The sequence below is a fragment of the Echeneis naucrates genome, chromosome 3 (assembly GCF_900963305.1).
Source record: "Echeneis naucrates chromosome 3, fEcheNa1.1, whole genome shotgun sequence".
NCBI lineage: Eukaryota > Metazoa > Chordata > Actinopteri > Carangiformes > Echeneidae > Echeneis > Echeneis naucrates.
In genome coordinates, this window is record NC_042513.1 from 20,123,659 (window position 1) to 20,150,775 (window position 27,117).

The 27,117-nt window shown below is 40.7% G+C and overlaps 1 protein-coding gene and 1 non-coding gene across 5 annotated transcripts in view; both read right to left on the reverse strand.

The window, feature by feature from the left end:
* Positions 1-1,408: 1,408 nt before the first annotated feature.
* Positions 1,409-27,117, reverse strand: part of efl1 (elongation factor like GTPase 1) — a 50,433-nt gene continuing 24,724 nt past the window's right edge. For all 4 annotated transcript variants that reach the window (XM_029498404.1, XM_029498406.1, XM_029498405.1 and 1 more), the window contains 8 exons: positions 14,341-14,472; positions 13,895-14,042; positions 10,821-10,950; positions 10,506-10,632; positions 9,378-9,582; positions 8,432-8,952; positions 7,643-7,827; positions 1,409-1,764 (listed from right to left, as the gene is read on the reverse strand). In XM_029498404.1, the coding sequence (XP_029354264.1) occupies positions 1,576-1,764; positions 7,643-7,827; positions 8,432-8,952; positions 9,378-9,582; positions 10,506-10,632; positions 10,821-10,950; positions 13,895-14,042; positions 14,341-14,472 (1,637 nt within the window). In that variant the 3' untranslated portion in view covers positions 1,409-1,575. The remainder of the gene's footprint in view (positions 1,765-7,642; positions 7,828-8,431; positions 8,953-9,377; positions 9,583-10,505; positions 10,633-10,820; positions 10,951-13,894; positions 14,043-14,340; positions 14,473-27,117) is intronic.
* Positions 15,232-15,335, reverse strand: LOC115041603 (U6 spliceosomal RNA). The gene has a single exon (XR_003840627.1). It is a non-coding gene; the product is annotated as a U6 spliceosomal RNA (small nuclear RNA).

Below are 27,117 nucleotides of genomic sequence, written 5' to 3' on the forward strand. Positions count from 1 at the left end.
CCAGAGAGAGGAAAAATCAAGGCACCTCTGTAAAGACTGAGAAACCACCTTGAACATGGTTTAGTTGTTTTGCAGCTGATGAGGAGCTTTTGGTTCAAGTTCATTTCCTTCCCCACTGAGGACGTCTAATTGACGTGATTAGTAAAGACGTTATCATTCTGTTGAACATACTGGAGACTTGTGTGAAGATACTTTTTCACTTGCATGGAACTAACTGCTAAGTCTCCCCTCCCTGATAATCAAAACACTCATCATTTTCCAATTTTCACCACAATTATATTTTCCAAATCAAAAAGCTTGAGGGTTTGTGTGAGGTGAAGGGTGGGAGGGGGAGTCAAGCTGTGAAATTAATTTGAACCACTTGACTAAAGGATATCTGCCTGATTTTCAAGGAAAAGAGAGCCCTTCAATTATGTATGACTGTAAGCAACTCCGTGATGCAACACAGGCCTGTTCCGCCCATTGCATTAACAGACGTCTCACAGGAGAAGCTCTGCAGCGCTAAGTGGACATGCAGGGTGGGGGCTATACACTGGCGGCACAGCACCATGGGTGTGACAGCAGGATATGGATATTTGCAGGCTTATTGAGGGCATGACACACGAACACATCAGCCAGAGAAGTGGGATTTGATTACATTAGAACCGAAATGAAGCAGTGAAGTACCATACAAAGGTTATGAAAAGCCTTGAGCTCACCATTTACCTAACATAATATAAAAATTTGGAAAATTGAAAGATGGACAGAGGGAAGTGATTTCTTCCTTTATGAGGAGGCTGGAGAGTATACCCAGGCGTTAACCCACTGCGATGTCAACTGATGTGAACCATCAGTTCGTTTGTAATGCGGTCATTGTCATTGCCATTATTGGTTGCTTTTGTAGGAAAAGGTGGAAATGAGGAGTAGTAAGGATTAGAGCTGACCTTCTCCGTACTCTGACTGTCGAGGAGGTCGCTGCGTGTGGCAATTGTCTAATGACAATCAAGTTTGGAAAAAGAGTCTTCGAGTTTTCATTCACTTTTATATACAGTCTAAGAGTACCACCAGCCATGGTCGCAACCAGAGCCGCAGCCAATGTCATTTCAATATTGTGTATTTGTCTATTTTAAATATTTCAACCTGAAATGCTTACTTGTTTGATTGATGCATGCTCTTATGGACGACAAACACATACACACGCACACACATGCACATAGACCCTGCAAGGGGCACTGACAGGAGACAGGTCCGACAATATATTGTGAAAAATGTGAGAAGATATCCATGTTCATATTTTCACACATTTGTTTGTCATTTATCATCACTGAAACGGGCCATTTGGTCAGTATATACTGCACATGCCAACTTCATGCCTGAACACATACTTTCCTTTACAACAAAAACCATTTGAGCCATTTCAAACGTGTAAATATATTTTATTTTCATTTTCATTTAAACATTTTTAACATTAGAGGTAACTCCAGTGTGCTCTAAATGTGTGACAGAGGGACAGCAGCATGAGGATTAATCAGTTCATGGTGCGAGTAGCGTCTCGCATTCTGGAAGATGCTGCCTCTTGAGTTATTTGGATTTTTTCTATTTGTTCTTGCTGAGTGTCCTCTGCTTCTCTGCATGCTCTACTATCTTCTCCTCCACGTAGAGGCCTTTGCGGCGACGGACAGCGTTCATGTATTTAAGAGCCTGGTTGGCAGAATCTGCTTTCTCACCAAAGTGCAGGTACTCTTCCTCTGTGGTAGGAACCCAATAAGGATCACTGCTAATGATCTGGTGAGGAGGAAACAGAAAAGTCATGGTCAGCCACATCTTAAGATAAGGCTCAATGTGCATGCAACTGTCTTACTCTCACCACGACTGCTGCTTGTCTTACACTGTCAGTTAGGCGTCATATGTTTGTCTGTAAAACGTCTATAAATGTTCAAAAAAAGTTCATCTTGTAAAAATCCCCTCTCAGTTTCCCAGAGCCTGAGGTGAGGTTATTTTTGTCGAACCAATGACGTGCTTTATGGTATAAAAGATCAGCAGTCTCACAAACTAGTCGTTTCACTGTCAGTGATCCAAACTGATGTGTGACAAAAACACACAAACACTTCAATAGGATTTACATCAGGGCATAGACACTGGGATTCACCTGGCTCTCACTATTCTGGGCTTTGTGGTGGAGTTACGAAAATGGGCAGATTAGAAAAGAGACTAAGACAACACACACACACACACCATTTTAGGATGACGTCACTCTCTGGATAATGTACACTTCAAATAATCAAAATACTGAGCCTTTTTGTTGGCTGTCTCAAGAAAGCAAACTGCCCATAATCCTCCTGACCGCACAGATGGGTGAGGTGTGTTTGCTATTTAAATAAAGTGTGCTGGACGGGGAAAAAGACAACTGTGCTGGCGTGACACTGGCACAAAAAAAGTCTGATGTTTCTGTTTATACTGAGTGCCAAATGAGAATACACATTCAACAAGAAGCAGACTGTTTCTTTAACTTCAGCATAATTAAAACATATTTTTTATTTCTATTGAAGGACTCAAACACAATAGCAGCTTAAAGCTTAAAGATGAGCTGTCTTTGGCATGCAAATCTACTTATATTTACTATTATATGAAGCATGAAACAGTTATTGTTACACACATTCAACAGACAGTCTGACAACAGAGGACACAAGCCTTTCTACACACTTAAAAACACAGTAATTGTATTGTCACATAATACAAGACTTCACAGGGAATGTACTCATTTCTCCAATCTGCATCTGAACAAAAGCTCCTTTCTGGATGGAAATCTAGTGTAAACATCTCTGCGGGAGCAGCTAACCTCCAGTTGCACAACAATGTAAAGCTCAAACTCTTCTCTCTCTGCCTGTGTGCTCATTCAAATGTTAATCCAATATCCTGGCCATATCAAATCACTGTCAGGAGGAATGCTGACATCAGCCACAATCTGCAGTAAAACCCTGAATCTCAGAGGGCTAGGGGGGGACGGGGGGGATGGGGGGGACGGGGGGGGGGGGGTTGGCAGACAGACTCCTTGTGAGTCCTTGTGTGTATCTGCACTTAAATGGCATGAGACAGATAACTCTTCATGAATCAAAGAAAATAACTAGAAGAAAATGGGTTGCCGGGAAGGGGATTGTGTTTTTCAGGTGCTGGAAAATGTTGAGGATTAAGTGATGACATGAAGGTAACATGACACGACACAAAAGCCTTCACAGGATCTACAGCGTGATTGTGGTTTTTTCATGTAAACTTAGAGGCTATAACTGAATATGATTTTATTATATCTTAGTTTGTGCAAGGCTAAATTGACTAGTTATTTATAGTTATTTATAAGTATAGGGCAGCGGGTCACGGGTTCGGTTCCTGACCGGGGGCCTTTCAGTGCGAGGTTCGCGTGTTCCTCCCGTGCCTGTGTGGGTTTCCTCCCACCGTCCAAAGACATTTAGGTTAATTGGTGACTCTAAATTGTCTGTGAGTGTGAGTGGCTGTTGGTCTCTGCCTGTCTCTGTGTGTTGAACCTTTGATGGCAACTTGTTACCGCGACCCGAAAACGGATAAGGAGGAGACCAGAGTAAAATTTGCCTTAAAATTAGTTTTGTAGTTCCAAAGAAGCCTGGGAGAATGCACACAGTGTCGCAGTCAGTCCTCCATGTTTTGGTTTTAGATAAGTGGATTTTTGTTATTATCTTTAAGTCACATACAGAAGTCACAGACATATGTTCCATATTTTCCAGCTATAAATGGCAGGTTGAATTCTCATGAGAAACCATGAAAAGTGCCCTGAGTCCCTGGCGTTACGAGGTGAATTATATTGCATTGTTAACATCAATACTGTCAATACATCTTCTCTCCTCCTGCTCTTGTTCTCTTCCCGTCCCACCCCCCACGGCCTTTCCTCTCCTTCACACAGTGGGAAGGAAACGCTTTCAGAGGCAGAAACCTCAGGCAGAACCAGAATGAAGGAGGGCAGCCATCTGCTTCTCCCAAAAAAAATAAGTCTGAAGGAGAATTGGGTGCACCAATTTTCTTGATATATTACTTGAAGAATCAATTGCAATATACCACTAAATGGATTAATCCACATAAAGATTACAACTGCTGGCTTGAGCTCGAACAGAATGACTGTTACAACATCAGTCTCTCTGACTTTCCTGTCATCACCACGGCTGTCTAGCTTCATAAATGTTTCGAAAACCCAATGACTGAAACAATAAATGGAAATTTTCTCCAGTACCGACAAGTGATAAAAGCAATTAGAAGAAAATTCCAACACTCCAGAATACCATACAGCCTCCAGAGATTGTCGACAAGATCAGAAAGTTCTAAATCAAATCAAATGTATTCATATAGCGCCAAATCAAAACAAAGTTACATCAAGGAACTTTACACATGAAGACTTTAGACCAAAGTCTTTATGGAGTTTTTAAAGACACCCAACATATCCCTCCAAGAGCAAGCACTTGGTGACAGTGGTGAGGAAAAACCTCCTTTACAGTAAGAGGCAGAGACCTCGGGCAGAACCGGGCTCAGGGAGGCCAGCTATCTGCCTCGACTGGTTGGGTAGTTACTCTCATGCACCAATTCTATGCATCTAACTATTTCCAAATGTGAAACATCTATCGTTGTCAGCTGACTTTGAGTTCTGGACCCAGATCTGCCAAAATACATTTAAAATGAAACTTTTCAACATTTAACCCTTTCATGCATAGTGGTGGCTACAGTGGACGGCTATTAAAAAACAGAGTTTTGATGTCAAAGTTGTGCATCAGTCTCGACAGTGGATGTTGGTGTGTTATCCCATACACAGCAACCTGCTGGTCAGCCATTGTGAGTGCAAAAAAAAAAAAAAAGGCCTCAAAAGATGAGATGGCTAAGATGGCCGACGGGAGGCCAGAAGTGCAGCACAGGAAAGGAATATCTGTCCATTCCTTCAATGCTAGCAGACCGTTGCAGGTAGTCACAAAACCTTATTTATTCAATGTTTTGTTAAAAAAATATTTCATCAGTTAAATGTTTGTTGTCCAGCTTCGTGGACCAACTCCTTGAAAAATTTGTGTTTATAAAAAAAAGAAAAAAAGAAAAGAAAAATCAAGTTGACTTTTTTTATTGACTCACTAAAGGAACTTTTATTGACTCACTAAAGTAAGATGAGCAGCACTGATTGACTTCCTAAACCTCAGTCTGTGTCGTGACGTTGCCTGCTATCACTGAGAGGATTTTAATGCCCCACACCTTGGGGGACAGACTGGGCCGGGTCCAGGGGGCTCTCTGACAGGGCAGGCTGTGTGCACAGCCCTCTGTCTTCTCCGCACCCTCCTCTCCTGTCCCCAAATCCTGGCTCCAAGAACCACCAGTCTCTCTTTTCCACTGTCAACAAACTTCTCAATCCCAGCGACATTTCAAACTTATTCACCACAAAAAAATGCAATTCTTTCCCCCCTTTCTTCCAATCCAGAGTTGATAACATCTACAGTTCCCCGTCACCCAGCCAAAAACAATGTCGGACACCTTAGTTTTCTCTGGCCCCCTGCCCAATCTGACCAGTAACGACTGGTACAGCTGTATGTCGTGTCGAGGTGCTGTCCAGAAAACAATGTGGGCTACATAGACAACTGGAGGACTTTGAGGGAGACCTGGTCTGATTAGGAGAGATGGCACAGGAATCTGACTGAATTTACTAGAAAGTTAAAACTGTGACATTCCTGAGTCCAAACCAGGAGGCAGAGCTGCAGTCTAACACTCTTCTCTGTGCCTCAGCCAGAGCCTGCCCAGAAGACAAAAGAGCCAATGTCTATAGAAACTGTGTCCGTCCCCCGCCCTCCTAAGTTTAGTTCTATTAATTCAAAAGTAAACAGAGGAGCAGCTAAAAAGGAGAACTTCATTGAAATTAAAACTACCACCAATTCAGATCTAATTATTACATAAATTAAATGTAGAGTATTGAATATCATTGTCATCCAAATCCTGGTTAGTTAATGATCTGATCACTGATCATATTATGGATTTATTCTGTATCGCTGAAACCTGACATCAGAAGAATGAGTATGTTAGTGTAAATGAATCTACACCCCCCACTCATGTTATCTTTCATATTCTGCGTACCGTAGGTCATGGAGGAAGGGTGGCTGCGATATTTCATTCCAGTCCGCCGGGTCCTTACTCAGAGTTTCTATCAGAATTCCCCAATTTTCTGGAGTTGGACTTTATACATAGTACAGATAAAATCATGATAGTGGGTGATGTCAATATTCATGTAGATGTTGTCAGGGAGAGCCTTCCTTCTGAATTTAAGTCATTACTGGACTCATTTGGATTTTCTTAGCGTGTGAATGACCCTACTTGCTGTTTCAATCATACCCTAGATATTGTGTTAACATACGGCAAGTTGACCAACTTATAATATTTCCCCACAGCCCTCTTCTCCTGACCGTTAACTAATAACATTTCAGTTTACAATAAATGGCTGCAAAGCGTCTGGGAAAAATTCCAGCTATAGTAGATGTTTCTCGGAAAATGCTGTGGCCAAATTTAAGGAGATTATTCAGTCATCATTTGCTAAACAGCCATGTCTAAGTTCGATAAACACAGATTGAAGACCTTGTGAATAGCAATATGGCCGAACTGTGACCAAATCTCAGTTCTGTGGCCCCTCTGAAAAAGAAAATAATGAAACAGGGGAGTCTGGCACCTTGGTATCGTGCCTTAAAGCAAACATCATGAAAATCAGAAAGGAAGTGGCGGTCCAATGATGCAGATGAAATCTTCGTATCCTGGAATGTTTAAAACATAGACTAACAATGATTTTATAGTGTTTTTTTTTTTTTTTTTTAACTAACGAAATCATAACAATCAGAGCCAAAATTCAAACGCTTTTACCTAAATTAGCAGTAGTCCACCATCAAATGCAGCAGCTTCTCAATCAACTGTAACACCTGCTCTGTATTAGGAATATTTTTCATCTTTAAATCTCTCCGAGCTACTTTCTATAGTCTCATCATCTAAACCATCAACTTGTCTTTTAGATACCTAACATTTAAGGGTGTTTTTACACTAATAAACACAAATATTCTCAATCTCATCAAAGTGACTTTATTTCTAGGTTATGTACCACAGCCTTTCAAGATTGCTGTCACCAAGTGCTTGCTCCTGGAAGGATATGTTGGGTCTCTTTAACAACTCCATAAAGAGTTTGGTCTAGACCTGCTCTGTGTGTGCGTGTCACATCAAGTGCCTCGATGTGTGTTGTGATTTGGTGCTATATAAATAAATTTGATTTGTAGATGTGAGTCTCATTCTATATGAAATATACAATGATAACAGCAGTCTGCCATGGTGCAAGCCTGGAAACGTTTAACTTTACTTTTGTTGTATTCTGTTGCAACATTGCTGCCTTTGATCAGGTTGTTTATTTTTATTTCATTTTCTGAACAGCAATTTTAAAAACTGCCGAAAAATTGCACATTTCACTTTCCTAACATTCATTTTCAGAAAACACAATGCATTTGACCAGTCTTAAAAATGTCATCAGCATATATTGTGCATGTACATCTCATCTGGCCTAAAGGGAAAATGTTCTTATCTTTCTGTTGTGTTAGATAACAGACACACACTCTTATTTAGTAGAATTCAGTCATATAGTCACCTCCCAGTGGCTGAAGACCAACTGTGGACTAGCCAATCCACTGGTCCTCTTGCGGATCTCATCGGCAAATCCAAAGCTCTCAGCCACAGGCAGAATCGCCTTGATGATAAACATGTCTGTTCCTTCCTTCATCTCTTCATGGAGGACACGGCCCTCTCGCTTCCCCAGAACACCATACACCCGGCCTGATACAGGCAGAAAAAAGGACACAGTCAGTGTGCACAGATTAGCCTTCTTTTAAGAAACCAATTTTCTGGTGATAACATCTCATAAACTGGTGACTATGGTTCAAACTTTGTGTTGCATTTGTGTATCGCCATTTTTTGTTACAGACCAAACACTTGGTGACTGAACCAAGTTGAGCAATGTACCCTTTATAAGAAGTTGGCCCTGGAGTTCAGGGTGAGGTGCATGGAGGAGTAGCATTTGAAAGGGCAATGTGGTATGAGAACAACTGTTTTTCTAACTGTATGAATAGGGAAGCGGAAAGCCTTCGACTAGGTCACTAGACTTAACTTAAAATGTTAAATAACTACCACTGCATCCTGTGTCAGTCTTTGCTCAGTGCTAAAAAAACATTTCCTTTCCTGTGAACCCAATCTGCCAGCTTATCTCGAAATGTCTTGATGGAAAATAATTCAAAAGGTGCTCTCTGGATGTGTTTCTGTAAGCACTTAGCCAGGATCGAAACACTATTCTTGGCAATGGAGGAAGTCAGACATACATGTAGTAAGTATGAAAGTAGTTCCAAAATTTTGTCAGCGAGACTGACAAGTAATGCTCTCTTACCTAGTACCTCAGCGGTGGTCATTATCTCACAGGTATACATGGCAGCCATGAGTCTCTGGGGCTGAGCCTGAAAGGCATGACGGCAGGCTTCCTTCATGGCAGCGATTAGCTGGCCTGAGACTTGTCCACAGCTATCAACAGTGGCAGCTTCTGGCCTAAATCTGGCCTGGCTCAGCGCTGATGCTGTTCCCTCAGGTTGAGATGTCGCTTCAATGTCACCATCCTGTTTGCCTTCTGCTAGAGATTGGTGGAATATGTGGTCCTCCTCCAAGGAATCTTGATTCTGAGGAGGATGGATGTCCCACCTCTCAATGGAGAAACACACTCCCATTAGGGGCTCCTCACACATGGGCCCTGACAGAGTTGCTAGCTGGAAGCCACTGATGATACTGTTGTCAAAGTCTCGCAGAGCTGTGGGGTGAGCTCTGGCCTCACCAACATTGTCATTTCTGCTCAGACATTGCCACACTGAAGGCCGTTCATAGCCTTCAACGCTGTTAAGCAGAATGTTGGGCCCATACCTAGGAGAAAAAAAAAACAAAAACAAAAGAGTGACAATATGAATATGACTTTACAATGTTTTCTAACAAGGCAAAGAAAGTTTGCTGTTTCGCTGGAGGATTTCTTTAAGACCACATACACCCAGTTTACAAATTTTAAGATAAACCTGGCAAAGATCAATGTAGTCTAACAACAGTAGTCAACAGTCCTACATGTATAAGTACAAGGACTCTGTGAAAATAATTTAGTATTGATCTTCACAAAAATGAATGGCATTTTCAGGGTCTTGTGTTTGGGTGTGGCAAAATGGCTTGATAATGCCCTGAACAAAGGTTATGGTTTTAAAATGTAACACCTGAAGACTGCAATGAAGCTTGACTGAGGTCCCTCAGTTGTCTTATTTAAACATCATATATATGGTCAGGTTCTTGATGTCATGTCAGACCTGCGAGGACCAAAAGCCCAAATTCGCTCCACAGCATTCCTCCATTTTCTCCCTTGTAGTCCCTTTTCTAGCTGAGCCTTGAGCCCAGTGATGGCCTCTTGTGTCGCAAGGCTGACGTGCAGATTCTTCTCCTCCCTTAGCGACATGTTTATCTGCTCCAGAGTCCGAATTAGTTCAGAGTTACTCTCCAACACACACGTCACCTCTGAAAGTCAAACAAAAAAAATTTACTGCAACTTAGGTGACACATGCGAAACTTAATTGTTATTTAAAATAATTCATACTACACACTGCTGGACAAGGATGACACAGCAATACATTAAATGCCAAATATTCATACAATAATACTACAGTGATAGAACAGATGAATGGATTAAAAGAATAAAAAATACATCAGCAAAGGCGAATTAAGAAAAATGTGGAACAAACACAATGCTGTAAGTTATTAGAAACCAGATGTGTCTTTACCGAACACATCCATTAAAAAAGTAAGAAACCGCCACCCAATTAGATGCTGATCAGACTATATTGTCTGGTGTGGCTACCTCTTAAGGCATCTCTTAAGGTTGGGGTCCTGACTGGGGCCCCCAAAAGGGGTATTTTCCTCACGCTGTATGAATGTAATTTTACATTTAGGTTCACTGTCCTGCTGTATCACAAGTCAAAAAGAAGGTTGTGGGTTCGATTCCTGGGCCTGAGGCCTTTCTGTGTGGAATTTGCATTGTTTCTCAGAGCCTGGATGGGTTTCTCTTCCAAGTACTCTGGTTTCCTCCCACTGTCCAAAGACATCATGTTTGGGTTAATTAATGGCCAGTAGGTCTGAGTGTGAGTGTGAGTGGTTGTTGGTCTATGTGTGTCTGCCCTATGATGGACCCACCCCCCCACCCAGAACATTGGTTGGGATTGGCTCCAGCCCCACCACCCCCCGGAAACAGATAAAGGATGAATGAATGAATTTTTTGTTTTTTTTTGGCAGGCCTGGGTCACATCAGCTGATTCTTCTTTTTAACAATAAATAAAAACGGTTGTCTCTGAGCCACACCTTTAGTCTGCTTGTGGATGACAACGTACATCAAAACCTTTGAATCCTGTTGAGGTCTTTGAACTTTGTGTGTGTTCAGATCTTACCCTGAGGAAGAGGGATTGCCCGGACGCCTATGGTGCCCAGTCTGTTGGGGGTGGTGACGGTCACCAGACCACTGGGGTCCACATGCAGGGTGTCTGATGACCGACCCTGCAAGGCCTCCTCTTTCACCTAGCATCAGACACATACATGCTCATGTTCGATTTCTTACACTGCTGAACGGTGTATTTGGGGATGTATCACAAAATCTGAAGTCCAAATTTCCTTTTTTTCCTCTGGTCAATCGAAATATATCACTTTAACACACAACACACTACAAAACACCGTAACTACAGTTCAGTAACTGGAGAGTGACTTACCTGGTGAATGATAGCTACTTTCTGCTGCTTGCCCATCTCTTCATTCACCATATCTACTTTTGGAGGACGTACCACAGTTTCTCTGAATGGGATAATTGGTTTTGATGCACAGATTTCGATTTTAGCAAACCTTTAAAAAGACAATGGAAACTATGTTACTGATACTGGTGAGTGATCAGGTGGTCTGCAATGTATAGGTGAGCTTAGCTCCAGTCCAAAGGCTTGATCATGTATGAAATCCTCCACAAAATCTTGTCAGTGGTTTCCGAGATAATATTCTGACCGACTTGCTAGAGCTAAAACCTCGTTTGCACAGGTAACCAAATACCATTTCAGAACATGTTACTATCACAAATACCAAAAACATAAGAAGTGAAAGTCGCACGGAAACAAAATTGTCATTGTTATGGCATTTTGCTCCTTCGTCTTCCTTTCCTTAAACGCAGTCTTTATTTATAAACAACACAGAGCAAGATTAGATATAACCCATATGGGACATTACAAACGTTAATATTAGCAATAACACATTGTTGAGGACTTCAAATCACTGACACTGCGTGCTGTTCAGTCCATTCATGTGTGATTAGTGCTGACATGACATCAGCTGCAGGCTGAGTTGATAGTCTCATTAAAACATGGACAAACGGGGAACTGAAAGAAATGACAGTTGCTTACACAAAACAAGAATGCTCCTCTTATTTCCACAGGAATGAAGAAAAATTATATTGTAATCCCAGACATGTTGACTTTGATTAATTTGCAATGGGCCTGATGAGTGAGTAGGAATGCAAGAAAGTATGAAGAGACAAAATAACCGATTGCTGGTTATGGTCTTCTCATAAGATTTGAGAAAAACATATACATATATACCTTAACCCTAATCAGAACTGATTCATCGTACAGCATTTTGAATGTCAAAAAAGATCATCCCCCCAAAACAAACAAACAAACAAACAACAACAACAACAAAAACATGCTAGCCTCTCACATGGGCTGGAACGTGGATCTCTATCTAACTGCCTGTCTGTCTGTATCACAGGCTTTACTAAACAACTTGACGCTTCTTTGGCTTACCAAGGGTCACTGGGCCATTCCTAAAAAGATGTCTGTTTATAACTGTGTTAAGAGCTGACATGGCAATACTTACACACCGACACAAAGACCCAGACGCAGACTTGCTAATCCAACTAGACAAGGAGCCAGACAACCTGGCAGAAATCAGCTAATCTCTTCTGCTGACTGTTCCTGTTTCTTCCTGATACATTTTCTGCCTCTGTCACTCAGCTAAGGATGTTTTCAAATTAGCAAAAAAGACTGTGAAGAAGAAAATGTAATCTTTTACATTAAATGTAATAAAGCATATGTAGGTATAGACCAGGACAGACCTGAAATCAGCTGTTCCATTTGAAGTATTTCCAATTATACAATCAACACACATTTTCAGCAATCCAAGTTTGCCAGCGCACCTGTCTTTAACTGGCTTCTGATTGGTTTACAGAGCGAAAAGAGAGCGAGACAGCGAAAGACACACAAAGACAGACAGACAGACAGACAGACAGAGATAATCCCCTGATCATGCTGGAGCTGTGATGTCACAGTTGCATGCTTGCTTGGTGGCTGAGCTCAATCTCACACATTGTAGGTCAAGTTGTGCAGCAGGGATGTCACAAAAGGCTCAGACTGTGAGTGGCTGGCCAACATATAACAATGTGACAGAGGTGTTGATTCCACGCTAAGGTGACTTTCATAAAAGATAATCCTCTCGGAGGGGGAAATTTCATTGCTAAAGCAGCAATATACCAATAACTTATACTTAATAACTTAAAAGATAGACACTGATAATGTGCATAATGGCGATCGCTATGTTAATTGTATGTAGCAAAAATCCTGGATGAGGAGTGAGGTGAAGACGCTGCTGGCCCCCCTGGTCACCATCAGTGCTAGCACTCTCCAGGGTTGTGTCCTGTCTTCTCACTGTACACAAATAACTGCACTGCTGTCTACACAACAAACACCATCAATTAACTTCGCAGATGACACATTGTCATCAGCCTCATCATGGAGATCCAGAAACTGACGTACTGGTGTGACACAAACAATCTGGAGTTGAACACTAAAACAAAAAACCAAAAAACAAATCTAATCCTGGATTTCAGGAGCCACAGCAGCATCTCCATTTCCTGAGAGTACAGAGGAGGAATAATCTGAAGAAGGCGCTACTCATGGCTTTTTATCGCTCAGCAGTTGAGAGCAGCCTCACATTCTGCATCACGGTGTGATTTGCAAGCTGCACAGTGGTGGATAGGAAATCCCTACAGCGATTGATCCGCTCTGCTGAAAAGATTATTTGCTGCTCTCTGCCCCCACTGGATGACATCGCCTCGTCCAACTACCTCAACAGAGCGCTAAAAATCATCAGGGATTCCACACACCCAGGTCACAAACTGTTTGAGCTAATGCCCTCAGGCAGATGCTACAGGTCTGCCAGAGCAGGGACTACAAAGTTTAAGAACAGTTTCTTCCCAAGAGCCATCACAACAGTAAATTCTTATTTGAATAAATGACGTCATTATTCTGTGGGTTAATGTAAATTATGCACTTTATTCTGCCACTGCACCTAAAGGCACTCACTGGATTTCCTTTTAATCCTCTTTTATCATTAGCTTTTATCATTCGCCATATGCTGTGTTTGCCGTGTGTGTGTGTGTATCTGTCTGGCTGTCTTAATGCACTGATGGAGTAGCAATCCTGATTTTGTTCTAAATGCATTTTTTTTTTTTTTTACAATGACAAATGCTTATACTTGAACATGAACATGTTTTGCTTCAAGTTATCTGAATAATAACATAACATAAGCAAACACATGTACACAGCCACTAGAGAGAAGCCCAGAGAAGAGAACACAAAAAGACATTCAATCCGGCAGAGATGGAAACGCTAATGCACTGGTACACAATGTGAGACATCCTGTAAAATGCACAAGACAAGACCTCACTTTGAGAAGACGGTGGTGGAGGGGAAAAAGCACACAGACAAAGACACACATTTTATCAAGCTGTCATGCAGAGACTGACCGGTCACGAAGGTCATCCAGGCAGCGCTGCAGATGAACCTCACCAGCGGTGACCAAAACATGTTCTCCCGTTTCCTGGATCAGTACCTCAGCGCAGGGGTCTGCTTGGTTTAACAAACGCATCCCACGCACTAGTTTTGGCATCTCACCTAATACCAAAGCAAAATAAAATGGAAAACATTTAACTTTCCCATTTCATATAATGCTACCAGTGTACTTTAAGTGCAATAGTCTTTTTTTTGGAGAACACACTGATTCGTACATCTTAAGTGTTTATAACAGAATATACTTGAATTTTTAATTAATTAAACTATTACTTTAATGTGTGTTATCAATACATGGACCTGATTCAATAAATTACATGAAACCAAAAATGTGTCCTAATACATTTATGGATGTGACAAAACGTTAAAATCATAACCCATCTGATGGCTTTCTCTGACTTACTTGGGTGCTTGGGTTCGATTGCGACCCGCACTATGGGCATGGCCTCAAAATTCAGTGAAGTGAAGGGTGGGCAGGCAGGAGAGGACGACAAAGTTGCTGACTTCAAAACGCACTCCTCCAGACCTCCAATCCCTGGAAATAGCATGGGAGAAGAGCGTTAGCATGAAAGTCCAGCCCCAAAAAACCCAGAAGACCCTCAAAAGAAAACAGCAAACAGAATAGTGAGTAAGCGCTTGTATTCTTTCACGTTACGATTTTAAGGCACTGAGCAGGTCAGCGGTTTGATCCCCTGCTCTGCCAGTCCCCAAGACCAGGTGTCTGTGCTGGTCTGAGTACTGTGTACATCAAAATGCAGAAACGCTTCATGAAACAGAATTTCAGAATAAACCTAAGCATTTGTCTACTTAAACACTGTTGGGTTTACTTGACTCTGCAGTGGCTACTACTTCAGGCCGCGGTTAAGTTCATGTATTTTGGCAGGCGGAGCAGGGCTGGCCTCTGCCATTGACTAACTTTTCATCATGTTTTGATGTGTGTATTACCTGTCCATATTGATCGTGTGATCACTTGCTAACCTATACAGGAAGCAGCCTAAAGGCGACCGTTTTCTACTTGCCCTGATGAAAGCCTCAATGGATGAAACGCGTTGGCATGTTTTTATTGATGATTAGGTAGCCGTGAAGTATTAAAGGCTTTTTAATTCACTACCCTCCTGAGTGCCTCAGATCTGTTCAGTAACTTTCAACTAGTGGAATCCCAATGCTGAAGAGCACCAGAGGGATATCTGCCTACACATTTCTACACCCAAGCATTTGTTTTTTCTTCTTCTTTTGACTGAATTACAACAGACACTGAGGTCATTTCATCGCTTGACAACTGTGTCTGCAAAGCAGAATGTGGAAACGCTTCACGAATTTGCATGTCATCCTTGCGCAGGGGCCATGCTAATCTTCTCTGTATCGTTTCCAATTTATCATATGTGCCTCAGCAAGCACAGCCGGACCAGGTGCGGTCACTGCCTTTTAATCCCCTTTGGGTAAAACAGTCCCTCCACGGCGTTGCACTCCGCAGGGTTCCTTCCTCTAGCAGACCTAACCTTCAAGACCACAAAACTGTTGACATAGTACTTCTAGCTCCATATTTGTAATGGCAGCAGATCACTCCTTGTTCTATCTTTAATATCATTCAGATCTGTGTCTGTGGTGGTCACTGTTTGGCTGTAATGGCTGTGGTTGATATTTCATATGAGTAGAACAAAAAAGCGAGGTGTCATTAATACATAGATACTGCGATACTGAACCTGAAATTGCTCATGGTGGTTGTTCAACAGGCCATATAATTTTTTATTGGCGGCCGTGAATTGTTTGATGAATTTACCTTTGAGGGGAAAGATTATGGTAATTGTTATATTTGCAGTCAGAAAAAAAATTTGGGCTAAAAAGCCTTCGAACTTTCACCAAATATTTACTTTTACATTTTTAGCCTCCATAACCTCGGATGTATGTTGATGTGGTTGCTGAGTGCGGTACATCTTTATGCTTAACTTTGTGTCAAACATTTTTGAATTGAGATAAAAATATTGGCATAGAAGCGTTGTTATTTTTAATACATCCAGAGTCAATAAACTAAGCAATCATTCAGACACTGAAATCACAGACGGAACAGACTGAGCAGATGTAAGACATTTCTGGCTGCCTCCCATCCAAGTTGGCTCTGTAATTACTTTAAGGTGATCAGAGGCTTTCCAGTCCAACAAAGAACAGGAAGGCTTAAAGATGACAAACGTTAAACTGAAGAACATCCCATCTCTGCTGCACACAGATATACACCAGACTTTGAAATAAAGAATTTCTGCAGCTGAAGCTTGAAAAACACCAAGAACATAAAAAGCATCTTTTGAATTTGGCTGACGCAGAGAAGCACAAGGGTAGAGGCAAACATTTATTATTCAGCACTGTATCACATGACTTAGTGATGTGACTGAATTTTGTTTCGTCCTTTTTGGTGCCTCACCAAGAAACAATGAAGCAGATTTAACAATAACGAAACAAGTCAGACATTGATTTTCCTTAAATACAGCTACTGAGAATGCAACCTATTGCATGAGACTTGATTTACTTTCAATTCAGTCAATTTAGTTGGAATTTTGAAAGAGCATGGATAAAGATGTGTAATTTGGTAAATGACTGGAAGTAGATTAGCAACCTCTCGATTGACCAAAGCAGACGCAAGTTTAAACTGAGTTCATCCAAGCATTCACACACACACACCCTGTGGACTAAGTTTGGCTATGTCCAGCTGCAGAGCTGAGGATGACTCAAGCCTGAAGACATTTCCTCCAACCACAACTGCATTTGGCTGTGATTCTGGTTATATAAAGATGAGTTTTTTCCCCCCTATTCTCTTTATGCCCCCCGTCTCCTTCAGTTTTCATTGCATTTCTTTGGAAGGAGTGCTTGAGCTTCAAAGTTGAAAAACTTTGGAGTACATAAAGAACTTCATGGGAGGAGAGAAGCTTTCTCCATTTAGTTGTTTTTATACAGTAAAGAGATAAAAGGATGCACAAATAAGCAAAAGGTGCATTAGGTTTTCAATCATTACATTTTTGGTTTTATCAAATAATGGTGGAAATATAACATTATTTCAAAGACTAAATGATATGAAATAAAGTTCGGTTGAAGAAAGAAAGGAAGAAATGCTCATCCGTGAGCTAATAAAAGCAGGGGTAGCTGACGTTTTTATACTGCTTTGCTAATCATTGCCATGAATGATTAGCATCAGATCTCGATTAACCTGTGCATCCTTCCAATGTCAGTGTTTGAACTCAGTCAGTCAACACCACACCCAATAAATATTTCAGTGTCACTGACGTATGTGGTGGGGTCGTATGGGAAGCCGATTGAACCCACAACAGCACTGTGCCCTTGCAAGGTCTTGTAAATTGCAACTTACTGGTATTTTTTGAGAGCAGCTGTGACAATAATTGAACAGGAGTATTGCTTCCACTAAATATCAGAGATTCAGGATAGGACTGGGACAAAGAAGAACATTGGACTGACCTCGGACCTCCTACATGTAACAGAAGCTTGACAGTCTCGGGAAACATCACAGAGCTAAATGAATGGCATCAATTAAGCTTGACTTTTTAATGACGTGACAAAAAAAAAAATGGAAATCTTTGGAAAATAATTCCAGAAGTGCTTTAGCATTGGAAAAACTGCAGACTGAAAAGCAATAAACACAATGTGGGTCTGGAAATTATTAAATGTTCTTTTTTTTTTAAGTATAAGGCCCGAGGGTTGGAAATCTGCTTTCTTTAAGCATCTTATGGAATTTCCCTGTCATTGGAGAGTCCCACTTAAGCTAAGTGTGTGCGTGTGTGTTTGAGTGTGCGAGTGCATGCACAAATATATGTTTAACTGAGATGTGAAAATCCTGGTAATGGTTTTGGCAATAGTGAGGTAGCTACATTGCTAAATGAATAAAGTTCATTACATGAGGTAGTAAATGTCATAATCACAATGTGCATTAATTATGTACATGTATTTCCTCAAAACAGGGTTTATTAATATTTTGTAAAACTCGGTGGAACATTACAATGCTTTGTCCAAACAGTTGGAAAGCAGAATTCCAAAGCCAAATAAATTTCTCCCCTTACACCGGTCGTAGCTAATAAAGCTGTGCAGTTTTGTGAGTTATAAAAATGTTTTTGTTTTATAAACCACCGTTTGATTTCTGTCTCCCTTCAGGATAAACCCACCAGGCAGGCTGATACATCCACAGCAATACTGGGAATTTTAACTATGGCAGCCTAACCGCTCACCTAATTGGCTTTACTCAGTACAGTATGTTGACTGCGCCAAATGAGAAAACAAGACACTTGATCTGTTGCATGCAGATGTCAAGGATGCTGGCAGAGCTTCAGCTCTAACCAAACAGGGCAGACCAAATCTGGTTTTCAGCCTTGGCCTGCTCTGTAGCTTGTCCTGCTCTTACATTTACCATTACCAAAATACCTAGAATGCTGATTATCATCCAGATAGCCAGATTTAAAATACTGAGACTATTATTACTAATGTTTCCCAACTACGTAAAGCCCACACATTAACCACCATTCTTTCCACCAGTGATACTGAGGAGTCTCACTCTCCCATCTCTTGCAAGCTTTACTGATAGGGCTGCTACGGACCCTAACCCTCACACACACCTGGAGCCAAGCGACCCCAAGGTGTCACAGGAAACCAGGGGGAGGGCAAACACTCTTATGTGACCTTAACGACTCTGATGACGACTAGGTGGGTGTCTTCAATCATGTCCTTGTTTTTGGTGATTGCCCCCACCACTCTGGGTTAAATACCAGGGTTTCCTGCACCGACCCTCAGAACTGAAGGAGCCTTTTGAATGAGTCTTCATACCAGATAAATAGTCCAGTTGCGCCGCACTAAACACTCCTAAGATGACCTGAATGACTGCGAACCTTCACAGACATATTCCACCTATGTCCTCGATGTACTTGATCAGTCTTACTTCTGAGAGGATGCAACAATGTTTCTCAGGTCTATTTACAGTGCCAATGCCCTGAAAGATGGACAGAAATTAAAAGTTATTTTCTGAATGCCTGTATTTTTCCAGTGAAACAGCTGGGGCTGTCTTGCATGAACAGGAAATGTGTATTTTTGAATTACACATAACAGCTGATCAATGCTACTTCATTCAATTTCATTCAGTACTTTGTTTCTGAATTAAAGTTGCACATAACGAAGCAAAAAAAAAAGAAAAAAAGCCACAATCCATTGAGTGCTGATAATATATTTCACCATGGCAATATGTAAATAAAGAGCAGATATCCAGTTTATCTGAACAGACTCTTTAGTCATTTTTCTAAATAATTTAAGTGGAACCACACCACTGTTGCTGCTTCCCTTCACTGCTGAGGCCAAGTGCTCATTACTGTACTTACTTCACCTCTGGGGGAACGTCACTCATGCACTCACTTATTTGCACACTGTGGTGAAAGATCACTGACTCGATCTTCACACTTTTTTTACCCCACATCACTATACCCAAGTGTCTGTTGATTTTTTTTCAATTATGAACTCTTAATATGAATTTATCTTCACAAAAGACGGGTTTAAAGACTGAAGTTATACCATAATATCTTTCTGTAATGGTCAATGGGCTGTTCTTGCTGCCATAGTCCGACAACGTCCTGCAATTACATTCTTAGACACGATCTTCTCTTTCTGATGGTGACACTAGATAAAAGTCAACAGTTACCGTAATTCATACAGAAGGGAACATGGATATTCATGCTCAACTTCAGAGCAAACCATTTAACTGCAGCTTCAACTTAACCCATTTCATGGTGGCAGTATAGGAAGATGTGATTTCCAAATGAAAGAGGATTCTGGAGACTCTGAATTTCTCTGATACACGTAGCATTAAATTACAGTTGCAGTTCTTCAGATGTTGCAATCCAGACTCACTAATCAACACTGAAGTGTTAACAGCAATGCAGCTAAAATGCACTATAGCAAATGTGGTAGCAACATAATACTCATGGTATAGTGTAAGCTATTATTTTAACAGCCTTGTCTTACTGCCAGGAACATGTGGTGAGCTATCAGTGCGTGAACAACACAACCAGCCGTGGAACATTTGTTCCTTAGAATCGAGTTCAAAAGTACTGCAGACTGGTGATAAACGAAGCGGTTTTAAGACCATGAATTTTTCCAATCAGAAACAAGCTAAAGTGCGAACACCCATTGTGCGGATGCTCAGTTATTGTCTCCACGCTAACAAAAAAGGTTTAACGTCTAACGTTTGTCACTACCAGATAAAGTTCTCATCAAAAGTGTTTTATGGAGGCAGACATCAGATGTATTCTTTTTTGGATAGTATCCCAAAATCAAATGTCAAATACAAACAAGTATTATCAGAATCACTGTAGCTGCTGCCAGTCAGGCTAGCCCTCATGAGTCTGGTCATACAGGGATGGTGGTCGCCTTGTTCCAACTGTCCCTGAACCAACTAGTCAGTGACGTTGATTCATTTTAAAAACATAGCTCATTAACATTAATCATTACATTTTTCCCTTGCATTGTTTGATCAGACAGCTTTATGAACTCATTGTTTACCATATCAACTGCTGAAGAATGCCTTCTGTCTGTCTATACAATAAACCTGTGCGTTAAACCCACATAAACTAGATTACATGTGAAATTAAAGTAATCGGTTGCATACTAAAAGTCGGTTCACACTGCCAAATATCAGAAAAGAGGAAGACAGACAGGGAAGTCCAGCTTCCTTTGCTGGAGAGGGCTTCAGATAAAATAACACAGGGCAGATGGAGAGCGGCCAAATTACATGGCAGTAGTCACAATAGCACGAGTGTGTGCATGTGTTACTTTCTCGGTTCACTGGAATGTTTCTAACGTTGGCGTGACTGTTTCAAATCAATTTTGCAACCTGTACATATTGAACACCACTACTGAAATACACTGTTTCAGTGGCTGACATATTGAAGTTTATAATATGGCAAATTGGCTGTTCCAGTTTAAATGGTTTTTGATTTACTGAAAAACCACAAAAAGTGTTACAACCATTCCTGGTCTCCCCTACAAAATGCCCAAATGACTACCATGTGGATGAAATGTCGCAATACATTAGAAATACACAAAATGGACTGCTGATTCGGAGAAACATTCCACTTTCCAGAAAGCTATATGTAGTTATTTCCAGAAATCTCAATTCCCGCAGGTTCCACCAGCTCAACTATTAGACTTTTATGATCTCTTTGCTATTATACCATGGGGACCAAGGGGCCTGTCTATTTTAAGACTAAAACTGCCACTCCTGAGACCCTGGCCTTCTTTCATTTTACAGGTACAAAATTTTCACATTATAGTGCTAAAATTTAAATGGGGTGGAAGGATACATTTTCTCATTTAACCCAAAAAGCAGGGAGACATAAAATGTCTATTTCTTGGGCTGAAGTTATGAGATAAACATATCAGACATTTCAGCTAACAACAAAAAACAAAAAATCCAAAAACAGTGTTGGTGCCCACGGATGTATTTTGGTGCTGGAAAACATTACAGAGGATGTTGAGGATGCAGGCTATTTGGCAGGAGCAAAACGCTAAATTAAATATAACAGCATTACAGAAAAGTGCAATCTGCTCTCATTCTTTCTTTCTTTATTGTTTTACCTTCGGAGACTCACCTACGTAGACCCTGCTTTGATGACCATGCAGTGATCAGAACCCTATAAAGAAGCGCTTGGAGTGAAATGAAATGTAAAGGAGAACCATCTAACTTAGATGAGACAACTTGTCAGTTCTACTCCAAAAAGACCGCTGGGAAACAAGGAAACACCTTGAATTTGACGTCTCGCCTAGTGAATTGCCTTCCAGCTATCATTGCGAAGCTGCCAGCACAGAGTCAGGGAGCAGCTCATGCTGATCCAGTAAAGAGTTGCAAGGCAAAATCTATTTCCTAGAAACCGCTGTCCTGAAAACGTGCAGCACAGTCAGGCCATTGTTTCAAAATGTGGACTACTTCTCTGCCACCGCTGACGTTTCAAAGCCTCAATATGACTCCTTACATGAGGCCAACTGTGGATCATCTGACCGCAGACTGGACTCTTCGATAATGTTGCCCGATAATGTTTTATACCCCAGAATCATACATCTGACAACATCACAAATTGAGAGGAAGCTGTCCTATAAGAATGGAAAATTGGGAACTACTAATTGAGCTGGCCGTGGCTGAACTGCTTTGGACATAATGTAGACAAACGAAATGGAAAGTGTTAAGGATCGCAGCCCGACCAATGGGCCTGTGCCACTACTTAGGCTAATATCGCTTTAATAAACAATCAAAATGGCGATCCGAAAGTTGGATCGGACCATGGCTATAAAAAGAGTTTTGGACGACAGGCAGCATCAGCATCACTTTCCAAGCTCGCAGGCCACGGTAGTCCTGGAGTCGGTGAAGTTCACAGATCTACTGTCTGGCGAGAGCTATGTCACAGTGCAATTCATTAAACTCTCCTGAATCACTCTGAAATCAGACATCAAGAGAAATATGTGTGGTGTTTGAGTACAGACCAGCTGCCTTCTTAAAACTTTGGCTTAGGCCTGATTGCTGGACCCCAGATACAGGTGCAGTCATTTTGATGATTACAAAGAGGACAACACAAACTACGCACTGATGGAAGAGATGTTAGATGGGGAGGATGGAGAGCAATGACGTCAGAAGCAAAAAAGAAAACTCTTTGAGACCTGCTGACTGATATAAGTTTAAGCCTAACTCTCTTGAGTAAGCAATACTGTTTAGCCTGTTCCATGTACATACAATTTATAAACAAATATGCTAAATAAATAAAAAAGTGTTAAAAAAACGGAACATCTTTTTTTTTTTTTAAAGATGCTCCTAGGCTACAAACAAAAGTTGAGAAGTAACACTGCAATGAGTTTAAAAATGATCCCAATAGGATGCTATTTACAAACAAATATGCAAAATAAATAAATCAAGCAGCTGGTGAAGCAATACTGAATATTGCGCAAGTGGGCCACCCTGAGTTGCAGCAGGGGGAATACACCCGCAAAACCCCTGTCAACTCATTCAGCAACTGGACCATAGATATGAGCAAGTCTCAAATCAACTGTTAAGTTTAGGAAGTATTGGACTTACAGGAAAACAACAGACAGAGCAGTCAGTAACCAACTATGTTAACCTCTGTATGGAAACGGCAATGCCAGCACTGCTTTCCAAATCAAGTTTATTTATGTGGTGCCAAATCGTATCAAAGGCACATCACATCAAGGCACTTTACATAGAGCAGGTCTCGACCAAACTCTTTATGGAGTTGTTAAATAGACCCAAAATATCGCTCCATGAGTAAGCACTTGGTGACAGTTGTGAGGAAAATGTCCTTATTAGCAGCAGGACAGACTCCACTACAAACCATTGATGTTACTTGTGTGCCAGTTCATTTTACAGCCTCCAAACTCCTGTTAATAAACACAAGTCTGTGCTGGCTGTATCAGCAGCAGTCAGACAAACTAAAGAAAACTGGACTAGCTGGTCAAAAGACTGGGTCTGAACTTCTAGGCGTGTAGAGTCACTAATGATTGAAAGATGCAGGGGATCCTGGACAATACCAACCACTGAGTCCAAACTTTCTAGCAGGAGACTTCATCCAGGGTCAGTGGTTCATTACTGGACTGAGGATCTACGCTTGATATATATGAGTTTGGACAATTTCAATGTCCCCAAGGGGGGACCAAAGACCAAAAGCTACTTATGACAATCAGATTAATCATCGCATCTATAAAACATCAACAGTATAAATCAATTCAAGAGTTGATCAATCTATAGCGCAATCAATAAAACAGCTGATTGATTAATTGATAGAACACAGTTGTAAGTTGCAGCCATAAATGTACTCACAATCTAGACAAATCAAGTGAATAGCTGACGCAATTATAAGTTTACTCTTTTAAAAAAACTGTAGTTTCTAGGACAGGTTTTCTGAGCAGCGAGGGAGGGACGGCCAGACAAATTTGGGATTTTTGTGATGAAATGCCAGAAAGTACAATTTTCTCACAAAACATTATTCAAATTGTTCGCAAATACCTTGTTGCCTTGCCTTTTATTTTCATATTTTTCAATGCAATTTCAAGGGCTTTCATTAACCCGTACTACAAAAGTTGAACATTTCAGGTCACAAACACAGTGCAGCATTGGGTTTGATGTGACACTCACAAAAATAATAGCAAAGTCTGTGTTTGACTAAATTACAGTTGGCTGCCATTCCCTGAATTGATTCCGGCTTCCCACCCAACACACGTTTGCACATCTCCTCTGCCAGAGATGAATAACAAACCTCAAACCTTTGACTACTGGCAAATATGGCAAAGCTAGCAGGCAACTTAACCCAATGTTTCTGGAAGGACACATTATATGCACCTCAATGAAGAACTGTAATTTGTGGCCAACAGCAAGTTTTACATTTACAGGACGATGTCACTCACATTCTTCAGTTTCAGCCATTTAAACTGTATATCATCCAACCCAAAGCAGGTGATGTGACTGTGGGGCATTTACAGCATTGCCAAATAAAAACGCTGCTGGTAAACATTAACTTATCATTTTAACTGCAACATGATCCTGAAGAAAACTTTGTCTAAATATAGGAGATTGTTGAGATAAATTTCCAGGAAAACCAAATGTTTGTCGAGACATAGTTGTATCCAATTTTCCATGACTGGAAAACTGGTCAGCCGTTTTCCATGTTTTTCCAGGATGTGTGGGAAACCTGATTTTCAGAGCTACTGTGAGAAAAACTGGGCACATTCCTCTCCTTGTTCTGCAGTAAAATGAAAACGAGGGAGCGCCCCCATATTTAGAATCGTTATTAATTTAGCCTATAGGCTGTCTATAAATCTTGACATAGTCTCTGTGTGTGTAAAGTGAAGACAATGCTGAAGAGCCTTAAACCTGTTTCCATCTAATGACCATTGTGGGTCCACTCCTCCGTTGATTTATTACCTCAGTAAACGTTTATGGTATTAAGTTTCACGTCTTCTTTGGGTTTTTTCTTGGCTTATGTTTGAAAGTCACTAAGACATGACATTAAACATTGAAATCAGAAATGTTGCAGATTGCAGGAATCTGTAACAGATTGTACAGGGGCATCTACAGCATCTGTACAGATTGCAGGAATCTGTAACATGAAAAAGAGAAATAAAATGAACCCAAGGCAGATTTCAAGAGCCAAAACAAAGCGTGAATACCTTTCTTCAAAATGCATAAACTTCATACATGAAGCACCAATAATGTTGCAGTTTTTCTGTGCAGATATAAAGGTGGCTGGTGTCCGCCCCCTCAGAGGCCTAAGGGACGTTCCTCTTACTCATCAGTTTAGCTCTGATAGTTAATAAAAATCAGGCACAACAATATCAGCTCTTTTTTTTTTTCTGGTCTTCTCAGCGCCTTTCACAAGGAAAGTAGAAAGTTGAACTGGGGACAGGCAGTGTGGAATCAATTTCTGCTCTGTGTACTTCCACAGAATTATACTCCATCTCTGTGTGTGTCTGGTCAATGTGGGAGCCATCATTCCTGTCCTGTTAGTCCTGACTGCAGGCAGGGAGGAGGTTGCCAACAAAGAACCAGCACAGGCTTGGCCTTGATTAGACCCCCATTACACACAGAAAAAAAAAAAAAAAATCTTTTGAACTAACATAATAAATTCATTGAAAGTGGTTCCACTAAATAAAGTTATGTTTGTACGACATAATAAAAATCATGTGCATGTTTCATGAACTGCATTCATCATGCTCACATGATTTTTTTGTGCTCTTTTTACACGTTACATTTTTGTTAAATGTTTACTTTCCTTACCTGAATTGAATAGAGATCTATCATATTATACAAGAAAATTTTATTAAGATTACATTTTCAAACGATTAGCTGAAATAATTATTTATGTTCGTTTAAAGGTTACACATTTTTCCATCACTGAATAACACCGTGCTTTTGCAGATCAGAGACTGCAATCAAACCCTCGTCTTTTTCACACTGACCTACAAAACAATGCACGTTTCAGTATGTACAGAATAAAGTGGAGAAAGCAAAATATCCTTTACCACTTTTAATACAAAAATGGATTTCAGAATTCAGAATAACAAAATTCATGTCACTGCACATGACATTGCATTAACATTTCCAACACTGAAGAAAATTTTTTTGTGAAAGCTTTGAATACTCTTGTCTTTCAGTGCATGGCGCCCTCCAGCTCACGACCACTGATTAACACATTACAAACACACTCTTGCAGAAGACAAAATATTTTGTGACTGTACAAAAGGAAAACTAGCACATAACATGACAAACTTCATATACTGAGGAAAAGCTCATTTTTCACTTGCAAGACAGATAAAAGGCTCTTTCAGAGAGTCTGTTCTTGGGCAATTGAGCTTTCTTGGAAAGAGTGGTGCCCTCCAACTACATGACAATTTTTTGGAGCACCTCCAAGGTATATTTCATGTTACGGGGATAGTCGAGGTTCGATGTGTTCAATGTGTAAGCCAAACAAAATGACAACAGCTAAGGGAAAGTTGCACAGCTCCTGCAAGATCACCTGCCCTTCAATCACTAAGCTGATGTCATCTTGTTTTGAGTTGCAGAATGTAAATGCCAATGGAGGTCTCCTTGAGGGATTTTTCATTGGTTTCGTCTGCGCCCTCAGAAACACATATTGCCAAAAACCAGATCAACATACCCCTGGACAATCCTCAAGAACTATTAGCCAAAATAAGTGCAGTACCTTGCAAAAGTTTTCACCTTGTCACGTTATAGCCTTATGCTAAAATCAGTTGAATAAATTCCTCTTCCTCTCTCACCAAGGCTCTTCACCAATTTCTCAGTTTTGCCTGACTGTAACTAGACTGATAGACTAGAAAAATCCAAGGGAGGATGACGGCTCGATAAAATAATGTAGCTATTTACACATCAATATAACCGCTTAACATGTGGCTTCATGAAAGAAAGAAAGAAAAGGAAAAAAGAAAGAAACAAACTTCTTAACATTTCAATACTCACCACATACTCTGACTAAATTTCCTGGTCCCTTGCTGAGGTATCCTTTGATAATACAACCTTGTCCAAGGTCCACATCATCATCCTGGCCAAGATTGCCCAGTTACTTTGGCAAAGTACCCAAAGGACATTGAATTGAAACGGATTATGCATTTAAATTTGTTTCTTACT